The sequence below is a fragment of the Haliotis asinina genome, chromosome 4, assembly GCF_037392515.1.
Source record: "Haliotis asinina isolate JCU_RB_2024 chromosome 4, JCU_Hal_asi_v2, whole genome shotgun sequence".
In the NCBI taxonomy this organism is placed as follows: domain Eukaryota; kingdom Metazoa; phylum Mollusca; class Gastropoda; order Lepetellida; family Haliotidae; genus Haliotis; species Haliotis asinina.
Window position 1 is genome coordinate 35637271 of NC_090283.1, and position 12568 is coordinate 35649838.

A 12568-nucleotide genomic window follows, 5' to 3' on the forward strand; every position below is an offset into this window, starting at 1 on the left:
ATGACAGCAGTGTTAGTACTATCACTGCTGGTGTTAATATTTTGAGTAAGTAAAAAAGATACACCTGTGCTGGACACTGAACAACTGTCGGGCTGACTGTCACTCATTCGTCTCTGAGTCAATGGGTCCCTAATGCTTGATAACCCCGGTGAGTCCTCGTTCAAGTCGTCAATCGCTCTCTAACCTGGGTCGATGTTACCATCCAATAAGGAAGGAAAAAATTCCAAAAGTGGGTCTGGTGAAAAAGAGTCTCACAATCTTGTACTACGTTAGGGGGAATGTCTAAACTATAGGATGATGACCTGGCTTCTAAATTTTGTCTTTCTCTTACACCGGGAATGTGTACCACACTCAGTCAGCTAGGGTCTCACATGGGAATGACGACAATGTGTAAGTTTTATTCAAAAAGCATCAAATCATGGGACATCAGTAGATACAAGCAACTTGCACCAAAATCATCATATGCATGGGAAAAGCACACCAGGTGATCTCATTCAAATTTCGCACCCACCAACATAGTACAACAAGAGGGGTACACAAAGTACACAGTCTAGACTACTAGTTGTCCATATATGTCTGTTATGTAGAAGATCTGGAATTATATATCTGTAATGTAGAATATTCGCAATTATATATCCATAATGTTGAATACTCTTAATTATATATTTACATAATGGAATATCTGCAATTATATAAACTACTCAAAAAACGAAATGCATAGGTAGTAGTTTTTCCAGGTTCACCACAGCATCCTCCACAACATTTGAAGTACCAGTACTCAGAAAAAATTTCTGATCAGACTGTGAGGAACTGCCTACATGAGGTAGAAGACCTTTGCAAGGACCTGTCCTTACACATCAACATTGGCAACAATGCAGAAAATGGTGTCGCCAACATCTTCCATGGCCATTGCAACGGTGGAGAACTGTTATCTTCAGTGATGAGTCACAGTATGTGACGTCCCAATGGAAGAGCATGTGTATATCGACGTCGTAACCAACGCTACGCTGTAAATCGTGTACAGGAAGTAGACAGATAGGGTGATGACAGTGTCATGGTTTGGGCTGCCATCTCATACAGTGGCAGGACAGATCTCCTTCAGTCCAGGACAATTTGACAGCTTGACATTACCGTGATGAAATCATCAGGCCTCATGACTTTCCTTTCTTTAACCGCCAGAATGTCATTTCTCCGGCCGCATACAGCATGAATAACCAGGATTTTCTTGGCCCAGAACAATGTTCAGGTTACTAATTGGCCCTCATGATCACTGGATCTCAACCCTGTTGAACATTTGTGGGACGGATTCGATTGTTGTGTGCGACAGCATGACCCTCAAACACAGATGTTACCTGCTGTTTGTGGCCTTGAGGGAAGAGTACCCTGGTCCATTGATGCTAATGGTGGCCACACAAGATACTGTCTGCTCTGCCACCTTCACCTTGGAACGCTTGTCATTTGCGACGTACAGCATTCTTGCAGCATTGGCCCATTAATGTTCATTCATGTTTCTTCATTCATGTTTCTTCATTCATGTTTCTTCATGACTGCCCTGTATTACTGAACTATAGTGTATATATTGATAACAATTTTCAGTTATGCGTCTTTTTGAGTAGTATATCTGTAATGTAGAATATCTATAATTTGTATCTGTAATGTAGAATATATATTGTATACTTATTCATAAATGTCATGATACCCTGGTATTTATTGTAATCAGTAACAACAGTAATATGACTATTGGAGTCATATTTGTGCCTTTTACTAATAAAATGATTGTGGAGTCACACATTCATTACTGATTTTTTATGCTGGAGAACGGTGCACACATGTGAATGAGGCTAGTTTATTGTGGCCTTACATGTATTTGTATACGTTACAACCTGAAAGGTTCCAGTGTGTGTGCATGGACATTCCATCAGAATGACTGTTTGGTGACTCCTATTCATATTATCTGAGATATGTGTTCCATTAATTGAGAACCGAAGGACCACATGCAACTGGTAATGTCACATGGTCCAAGTACCATGTATCTTTTTAATGAATTTCCACACTCCACAACACATCACACCTCACAAGATCTCTTGTGACATTTTTGATGATCTCACCATTATGGGTTTGGCATTGGCCTGAAGAGATTTGATGACTAACTGCTTGCCATTGGTGAACAAGACCTGATCTGAATCTGGGCCCCAAGATACAGCATACACAGTCAGGCCTGCAAATAGTACACATATATATACATACCAGTCAACAAACAATGACTTGCAAAGCTAACCTAAAACTCATTATCCTTTGTTAGATTGTAAGTGTCGACTGGAGAACAAGTTCTTTTTACATTACTGAACTGTTTTGCGTTGGAGATGACTGGAAAATTTCAGCTTGTAAGTGTTGACTGAAGAATTCCATTTTACATGACTGTACTCACTATTCTGTGTAAGAGTTGAGCGAAGCATTCCACTACGTGACCAGATTTTGACTTGACCATCTTCTCCAGCTGGAAATGAAACTTAGTGACACCAAAAGAAAAGAAGCAAAATTTTGCGAAAAAAAATCAAGTTGCTACTAAGCATAGATGTTCAGTACCCACTGTTAACTACACATGTCCCGAATTTCAGGTTGAACTTACAAAAGCTGAGGTCTTAAGAGGCAAATAAAGGTGTTGGTCGGTGTTATTAAATAACATACAAACACTGAAGCTGAGGGACTGTTTCGAGGGACTAAATATATCCCATATGGTCACACCTAGCCATGATACTTTATGCAAATGGGAAAACATGAAGTAAGAAACCCCTCCAACAGCTAATGTTGCAGCTCTAAAATCACTTCCTGCTATGAGTCCATCATGTCATGTGACAGTTGACAGAAAAAAAATATTCAGAATTAGTGGTGGTACAACTAAATTATAATGATGTGTTGTTGATGTTATTCAAGACCACTTTCATAAAAATTCCAGCTCTTGGTAAAGTCCTGAATGTAATAAAGTGTCATGCAATCCAGTGAATGATATCATGGGCAACAATCCACATCATAGGGATAACACGATCCCCACCCTGATCCTCCCTCCATCACTCCCTCACAGAGTCATGTTACAGCTATTATGACTATTGTGCGCCTGTGTGAAGTATGTCAGGTATCATCACTTTTGTGTTTAGATCACTTTTCAACAGCACTCTGTATGAAACATGAGTTAACAGTTAAGGGACTGTTCATGAAGTTCAGTAGAAAACATTAGAATTCATGAAGGACTGGCACTCATGTATCAATGAATGCATCAGTGTGGGAGGGACGTGATCATGATCTCCACTCCCAGACAAACCTGGACAATAAAAAAAATCACTTTTACTGAAAAAAAAGACAGGTCCGAAGAGCCCGCAGTGGGCAGGAGCATCCAGCGTTGGGAGTGAGTTACTTGACCTTTTCATCCTTTAACTTGAATGCCTTAAGCATGACAATCAGCTTCTGGACTTAAGAAATCTGCCTGTTGCATTTGACTGCCAGCTCTGAGTATAAGGCTGACAGGTAGGTCCTTATGGTGTTACCCTTGAGGTGCCAGGATCTCCGAAAAAAAAGAAGAAACTTTGTGATGAACTGTGGGGAGACTTACAATGGATCCTTAGATTTTTGTGCACAAAATCTCTCAAAGGACATCCATTTATCATCTTACAGGGAACTTGTTAAAAAACTCGAACAAACCTGTAGAGGTTGCAGATTCTTTGAATAGAGTCCTCCTTGGGGTACTTATAAGCATTTAAATGTTCTTTAAATTCTTGCGACAGATGTAACTATATTTTTTCAACAAAAATATGTACAAAACAAAAAACATCGTTTTTGTCTTGTGAGACCACCCCTACAGGACCCCTGGCCCCGTGACAGCCAAGAGCAGGTAACTCTTCAGACTATAGCCTCCAGCAAAACACTTCCGTTCTGTAAGCAATACAGACAGAATGTGGGGAGGTGGGTGGCCGTACCCCAAGGAGGACTCTATGCAAAGAATCTGCAACCTCTACAGGTTTGTTCGATTCTTTTTCATAGAGATCCTACTTGGGGAACTTATAAGCATAAGACAGACTCCTAAAGACTGATCTTAGGGAGATGAATTCTGTCTGCTCATAAACCTGACATGATAACCTTTATTACAAACTGAAAGTAACAAGGAATTAAACTTACCTGGTCACGTGACCTATCTGTGCCTTGCGGCGGGGGTACAGACCAGGGCCAGGCTAGTACACTGTCTAACCCTACCATTCTACGAGAAAGCCATAGGGTGCCTATAAAAAATTGACCCCCCCCCCCATTTTTTTTCCAAAAAATGGGAGCCGAGACAGGCGACCGATATATTAAGTTCTATTCTCATGCACCGGCCAAGGTGCTAGGGAAGGACTGAGACAGTCTAGACCGGTAAAGCAAAAAATACCACCACAATAATAGAGCCCACCACCGGGATAAAAGATGGAAAGTATAGAGTAAGACACCACCACCAGTCTACTTGTTGCAGCTACACTGGTGAGAACTGACTGGCCAAACCGGCTCCAAATAACCGCGGAGCAGATCTCCTCAATGGGCAAGGCAGACGCATATGCCTTAGACGTCGCCACAGCCCTAACCGAATGAGCTTTCAAACCCTCAGGGGGTGTACGACCTTTCAAGGTGTATCCCATACAAATGACAGAGACAAGCCACCTAGATATGGTCTGCTTGTTCGCCGGAAGGCCAGCCTTGCCGCCTTCTGAATGTCTTTTGTTCGTTTGATATAAGCCTTAAGCGTCATACGGACATCGAAGACGTGAGCACGTCGAAGAGAGGTACCGGGCGGTGAAGACTGCGTGAAAGCAGGGAGCTCAATAGGCGCCGTTACGTGAAAGGTGCAATCTGTTTTAGGACGGTAAGTATCTGGCAAACGAATGCTCACTCTGTCTTTGTGAAACACCGTTAATTCAGGGTTGGCGGACATAGCGTGTATGTCGCCTACCCGCCTGCCAGAAGTTACCGCCACAAGAAAAGCAGTCTCTTCCATGTCAGCAGCTGGAGGGACAGAGCCGACAGATTGTGAAAAAGAGGACCGGACAGCCAATCAAGAACGACTGGCAAGTCCCACGGGGGACTAATCCGCCGGACAGACGGACGGATTCTGTCCACGCCTGCACGCCTGTCCACGAAAACCGAAGGTATTTCTTGAACTCGGAGTGTATCGGAACGTGGAGGTAAGCGTCCTTGAGATTGATTGACGTGAGCCAATCCCGTCTCCATGGAAGAGATCACTGACCGCAGTGTCTCCATCCTTGAGATTCAAGCCCCTTGAGATTCAAGATAGGTCTGAACTCTCCGTCCTTCTTGGTCACAAGGAAGTACGTGGAATAAAACCTGTCTTCTCGTTGACCTTCCGGAACCACCTCGATGGCTGCCTTGTCCAGTAACGACTGGACTTCAGTATGGAGGACCTCTGCTTTTTCCCGGGAGAACGGCATCGGCGTGTGCCGAATCCCTGAGAAGCATGGAGGTTCTCACTTCCACTGTGGCATATCGCCATCCCTGACTGGGGACAGGACCCAGGGATTTGAAGTGGCTGCCTGCCATTCCGAAAGGAATAGTGACAGCCTTCCGCCTACAGGGACTTCTGGCGCAAGGCAATGTATCCCCACATTCGGCAGTTCTCCGCCTGCTTGTGCGGGGGACATCAAAGGCTCTGGACAAATGTTTAACGGGAAGGCTGCTGTTGCTGCGACTGCTGCAACGCAGGCCCCTTGCTTTTGCCTTTCGCCCTCTTGCTCCGTTGGTGCTGCAGTGGAGCAGTCCACTTAGCACCTTCCTTCGCCGGCACCGAAGGGTAAGCTGAAGCAAGAGTGGGAGGTCGTTGGCGAGACGAGGAGGGTTGCTCTAACAAGGGCTTAGAGTCCTTGAAAGTGCTAACAGCCTCCCGCACAAGAGAGTACCTGGCTACGGATAACCATAGCCGACGCAACCCCATGACGGCCCCCATCATCTGGCTGGCACAGCACCTAATGCTGTCCCGCGCCAGATGAGAGTGCACTTCCGTAAGCTGACGGCCCAACACTGCCGACAGAGAGTCGTCGGCAGTGCTCCCATGGTCCAACAGCTGCCCCTGCAAAGCAGAAAGGTAGGCGGAATGAACCACTACTCTCAGCTGCTGGGCCACATACCTATAAAGTGCCTCGAAGGAACGATAGGCGGACCTCAGCGCTGGAGCGGCCGTGGAGAAGCCGAAACTCCAAGGGGTCGGGCTCCGACACAGGAATAGAAACCTCAGGTAGGACCTCGGCAATTTTCTCTCTAACCTGTCTGAGGGACGTACCGAATGAGTATGGGACCTCCGACTCGCACTCCTCCTCAATCCCCTCCTCCTCCATATCCATCTCCTCACGCTCCTCAGACAGGGAACCCTCACCGTAAAGCGAGCCTGTCGAGGGTGCTACCGAGACGGAACTCGGAGGAACAGGACTGAGAAGGGCCGAGACACTAGGTTCACCCCTGCCAGAGCCCGAACTAGGTCGCCTGGGCAACTGAGGCAAGCCCCCCACCGGAGGGTGACTCGAGAGCCCAGGGAACTGACGGGGTGCCAATGCAGCGGCCGTGGAGAAGGGCGGCAGCCGCCGGCCCTGCCTGGCCGAGGCCAAGGAAGAGGAGGAGGACCCCCCCAGGGTGACCGAGGCGTACACACACTCGTCCACCACTGGCGGTTCGAACAGTGAATCCTCATCCAACTGATACCGGCTGCTAAACTCCAAGGGGTCGGGCTCCGACACAGGAATAGAAACCTCAGGTAGGACCTTGGCAATTTTCTCTCTAACCTGTCTGAGGGACGTACCGAATGAGTATGGGACCTCCGACTCGCACTCCTCCTCAATCCCCTCCTCCATATCCATCTCCTCATGCTCCTCAGACAGGGAACCCTCACCGTAAAGCGAGCCTGTCGAGGGTGCTACCGAGACAGAACTCGAAGGAACAGAAGGACTGAGAAGGGCCGAGACACTAGGTTCGCCCCTGCCAGAGCCCGAACTAGGTCGCCTGGGCAACTGAGGCAAGCCCCCCACCGGAGGGTGACTCGAGAGCCCAGGGAACTGATGGGGTGCCAATGCTCCCTGCGGCTGGGCAGCACTAGGCTGCCTGCCCACTGTGGCACTAGAAGCGCTCACCCAGGTCGAGCCGCCGACACCGGGCGTTGATGCCCCACTTGCCCCACGGTACAAGCTGGGACTGCCCTAGGCAAAACCAACTGAGCGCCCGAAGCGCAGGACGGCTGCCCAGAGGGAGGAGCGTTCTCCGAGCCTAAGCCCGGGCCGCGGCCTCTCTCAAGTGAACCACCATGGCCGCTCAATGAAGATCGGGCGTCAAGTTCCTTTTGGAAACCTGACAGCGCCGAATCTATCATTGATTGGACCGAGGACATCTGTTGCTGAAACAAGCATTAATTGAATCAACAGAAATTGAGAAGTAGGGGTTAGTGCAGAGGATACAGAGGCAGGAGAAGGGGAAGGGTCCCTAGACACCCTGGCCTTCTTAGCCGACCCCTCCGAAGAGGAAGCTGCGCCTTTCTTTTTGTGGGAAGCTTGGATGGAGGGTCCTGAGCCCAAATATCCCCCGCCTTAAGTAGGTTGGAATAAAACAAAAAGTCAGCGTGTCTTGACTTTCTTGTTTGGGGGGTAAATCCCATGCACACCTCACATGACTGGTCATCATAGTGACATTCAACCAGGCACCTTAGACAAATGTCGTGAAGGTCCTTGGCCGGAATAGAGGATTTGCATGTTGAGCAGGATTTAAACTGCAAAGCAACAAATAACCCCTTGTGTTGTGTAATGAAACAATAAATGAACACGCATGGGCGCAAAGCTAAATAACTAAAACTACCCACGTAGTTAAGGTAAAAGCTAAGTGCCACTACACCATAATTTACAACAAATTTATACAAATTGTAGTAAATATGGAGATAATATGGAAATAGTATGAATAAAATACATAAAAAGTATAGCTGACTAAAGCTTACTTTTAAAAAGACCGCCCTGAAAACTTAAAAGTTTTGGCGGGAAAAAGGCTTGCCTTCCATCATTATGCTAGCCACGTGGCTACCAACAGGGACAGCAAAAAAGTTACAACATTTTGACAAGTAAACTGTAAAAAATGATTCCTAAGTCGCCCATGCGTCTAATAAAGAAACCATACATACAGTTTGAGTCTCTGAGTTACTCATCTTAGTACTTGTCTTGTGTTTCTCAGAAGCAAGAATCTCTGAATCGCTGTAGCACGTCTTCACAGGCGGGCGACAGAAAAGGAAGTTTTGCTAGAGGCTATGGTCTGAAGAGTTACCTGCTCTTGGCTGTCACGGGGCCAGGGGCCCCGTAGGGGTGGTATCACAAGACAAAAATGATGTGTTTTGTTTTGTATATATTTTTATTGAAAAAATATAGTTACAACTGTCGCAAGAATTTAAAGAACATGTAAATGCATATAAGTGCCCCAAGGAGGATCTCTATGAAAAAGAATGGTGGGTGTGTGCAATAACCTTAGCCACACCTGAAGAAACACCTTTGGCCTTTAGAGCTCTCCACAGATGTGCAGATGAAACTGTAATGGGTCTGGGTGCAGCTGCCGACTGTGAGGATGACAGAGCAGGTGAGGCCATGCTGGTACCTGTCACAGATTTCCATCAGTAAAGCAGCGCAGGTCTGGAAATCATGTCCTGGTTGGTTACCAAGGCACGACCAAAAGCAGATGTATTTTCTGCATCTGTTTGATCTTGGTTATGACTGCAGACAGCAGAACTGGCGTAGGAAAAGTGCAGCATTCAGAACTACCAACGACAGGCACATGCTGTCGACTGTCCGAGCCTCTGGGTCCGGAATGGGGGACCCTGTACAACAGAAGCTGACTGTTAAGGCTGGTCGCAAAAAGGTCGATCAGGAAACGGCAGTGATCAAGGCAAAGCAGGTTAAAAGTGTCCACTCTGTCGGCGATGGTATGCCAGGTCTTGATAGAGCATCTGCGAGTACGTTCCTGCATACTGGTATGTGCCGACCCCATGGTGTGATGCCGTTGTTGTCAAAGAGGTTGGCCAGCAGTAACATCTGCTCTAACAACTGCTTGGACCTGGTTCCTTGGTTCTGAATCACCCACACCACCGTGCAACTGTCTGACGCAATCAGTCACCTAGTGTTTCTCAGTAGAGGAACCACAAGGATACCCGCCTGAAACTCCTCGCTTGGTATCAGAAAACCACCCTGAAGCTGTCTGACAATTGAGATAAGCACCCCAACCCTGGAGTGACATGGCTACAAAGAACTTGTGGTCGTGAACCATGTCTGTTAAAGCGATTCCGATGCAAACATTTAATTCGATAGTCCACCAGCGGAGGTGAGGATGAAGATACTTTAGCAGAAGAAATCTGACCCATATGTCATCCGATTGGTAGAAGGAATCGTAACAGTCGGAGCATCAGGCGACCCCTGAGTGTGAAGTCCTGGGCTGAAGCGAGAAGAGGGACTGCCACTCCTTGAGAGCAAGAGGCTGGGACAGACCTTGGTTTGCAAAACTGAGAATCTTCCTCCATCAATCTAGTGGAACTCTGATGAGGTTGGAATGCATCAAGAACAGATCTCCTATAAACATCAGTTCCTGAGGCTGCTTGTCTAATAAAGTCTCGATGTTGACTGCTAGGCATGAATGTCGATCTGGTGAATACTATCGTAACTGGGACGTTGATGTCAATCTGCAATCTGTAGCCTGTCTTGAGAATGTTGGTCACGAAAGGATCCTTCTGGATTGGCCATTTGGGCCAGAAGATCCCCAGTCTCCTGCCTACAGATGGACAGTCTCCGCGAAATCAGCACTTGCCCCTGCCCTTGGTCAACACTTTGCATCAAAATGCAGATCCTAAAGCCTTGAAGATAGAGAGATATAGACCTCCGGAATCTTCCCATCGAACAAGTAGCGTGAGGTGAATGGAGCGCTCAACAATTGACGCTTGAACTCCTCCTGCCAGGAACAGGGATCCAAGAAACCTGAGCATTGCACCATTGGTGCACGCTGCTTGTAAGTGCGCCAGTAAATCATGGAAGCACTCTCCCTTGCCACTGATGAAAAAGGGTGGATAAATGATCCATCCTGGACGAATTCTCTTCCACCAGGTCCCAAACAGCCGCTGAAGGCACGGATGCCAACGCTGATACGAGTTTGAGCATCCTCTTCAACTCCGTATCAGTGGCGAGCATCTTTGAATCCTGCACCAGATAGGAAGACTGGGCGAAACTCTAAAGGCGCATCAAACAATCTAAGTAAACTTCGTCTCAGTGTATTTCGTTATACTCCACCACTGAGTCTAACAAAACCTGGTAGAAGGTTGCGTCAGGTAACCTTTGAGCAACCAAGTCCAAACAAATGCGAGACGGTTAAATAGATTTAACTAATCAGACAACGGTTACTGTTTAGGGATCGGAGGGACTTTCAAAATATTCAGGTCACCGACACAAATCTCTCCACAAACAAAAATCAGCATATATCACAGTTATTTGACCTGCAGTATATATGCTTTGGGGTTTCTGTTGACATGGTTACCGTTAGCTAATATTTCCGCAAATTAACACCCTTGAATATTGTAAAAAACACTATTTTCAGCGACTGTTTACTCCCCCTTGTCATGGCAGTACATACGCCCTGTGCATCACCCGGAAGCGATCGTACGCTTAAGAGCATTTGGAATCGTTCGGGTACCAACCTTTTCGAGACAAAAAGTCCATAACAGATGTGCGAAAGTGCACTTTCGCGATTTGGTAAGCTGTGTTCTGATTGGTCAATCTGAAAGGTTACCTGACACGACCTCCCATAAGGTTTTATTAGACTCAGTGGTGGAGTGTAACGAAAAGTACTGAGGATAAGTTTACTTAGACTGGCGCTTCAAAAGACTTGTCATGCACTGCTTCACTGTCGGCGAAGTCTAACCTAGCGCTGAGAACATTCGGCCTCCAAGCATTGAACACGCTTTCCAAAATCTGTCGCTGTAAGTTCTCTTCACAAGAGGACGCCTATAAGGGAGTCAAGAAATGCGATAACTAGCACTCAAACAACAAAAGGTGAAATGTAGAAAATACATAACACCAGCAACAAAACCACACTACACGAAACATGGATGTAAAGCACCCCTGCGTGAAAACTAGGCACGCCCAAACAGGCTGATACAGCAGAGAGTAAACAGCCAAGATGCCTGCCTCCACTGCATTGTCTGCACTTGCATAGGAGTGCAGGTCACGTTACATTCGTGCCTATACATTCGTTGATACATGAGGTAGCCAAGCTTGGGAATGGTAAATCAACCTAAGTCTGGTATCTTTTACGTGAAACTTGAGGTAATATGCATAACACACATGGTGAGGTAAGTTTAAATTTTTAAGGTTTGCCACTTGTGAAACCCATGAGTGAGTGAGTTTAGTTTTACGCCACACTCAGCAATATTCCAGCTATATGGCAGCGGTCTGTAAATAATCGAGTCTGGACCAGACAATCCAGCGATCAACAACATGAGCATTGATCTGCGCACTTAGAAACCGATGACATGTGTCAACCAAGTCAGCGACCCTGACCACCCGATCCCGTTAGTCGCCTCTTACGACAAGCATAGTTGCCCTTTATGGCAAGCATGGTTTGCTGAAGGCCTATTCTACCACGGGACCTTCACGGGTCTGAAACCCATGAACATGAATACGGAGAAGAAACACAATTAGGGCAAAATCGTCACTCAAAACCATGATCGTGGTTTCTGCCATGTCTCAAGGATGTATCTCCATAGATAATGACCGTATACTATCATAGATAAGTTGACTCCATATGGTACATTTTTTGCTTCTATCATGAATTTCACATCATATTATCAACAATCAAAAACTGATTGCCACCTTAGTATCCATGGACCACTGGGCATCCATGCTTACTACAACAACTGCCTAAGTCAAATTTCCATATCTTTCAAAACTTTACAAAAGGACTACCCAGCAATAACTGCACAACTGCATGTGATAATGGCATTTTTGCTGTGGACAACCTTTTTCATCAACGGGAGGATCAGACCATGCAAAGATTGGTGGCCAAAATTTGTAGACCTTCAGCGGATTCTGTGTGATGAATTGGAAATTAAACGAAGTAATCAATAACACTAAGAAGACTTTGGTACAGACTGTAAACATCTGGATAATGTGGTATTACCAGTGACAAGGGCTGTTCCATCATAACTCCACTTCCCAGACAACACAGCACCTTTGTGGGCATCCACGCTCTTCTCAACACGCCCAGTACGACTGATCAGGTGGAATTTGCCTGCAAAGCATAAATGCAAAGTGAACTATATAGCTGTTGACAACAACAATCAACAGAAGCCTTTTTTAAATATAAATAAGACCTTTTTTGTTACTATCTTTCACCATTCCACATTTAATCATGGTTTCACATCTAGTTACCAAGGGGGAGTTATCTCAACCCAAAGACGATTAATGTAAGTAACCACATTCTTTAACACATACATAAGGGAGGCTGAAATTAACAGAAGATGAGTGTTGCATCAACA

At 46.1% G+C, this 12568-nt stretch overlaps 1 protein-coding gene across 1 annotated transcript in view; it reads right to left on the reverse strand.

The window, feature by feature from the left end:
• Positions 1-12568, reverse strand: part of LOC137281520 (intraflagellar transport protein 80 homolog) — a 67720-nt gene that overhangs the window by 51540 nt on the left and 3612 nt on the right. Inside the window, exons 3-5 of the mRNA XM_067812796.1 lie at positions 12211-12321; positions 2429-2497; positions 2109-2218 (exon numbers count right to left, since the gene is read on the reverse strand). Coding sequence (XP_067668897.1) covers positions 2109-2218; positions 2429-2497; positions 12211-12321 — 290 coding nt within the window. The remainder of the gene's footprint in view (positions 1-2108; positions 2219-2428; positions 2498-12210; positions 12322-12568) is intronic.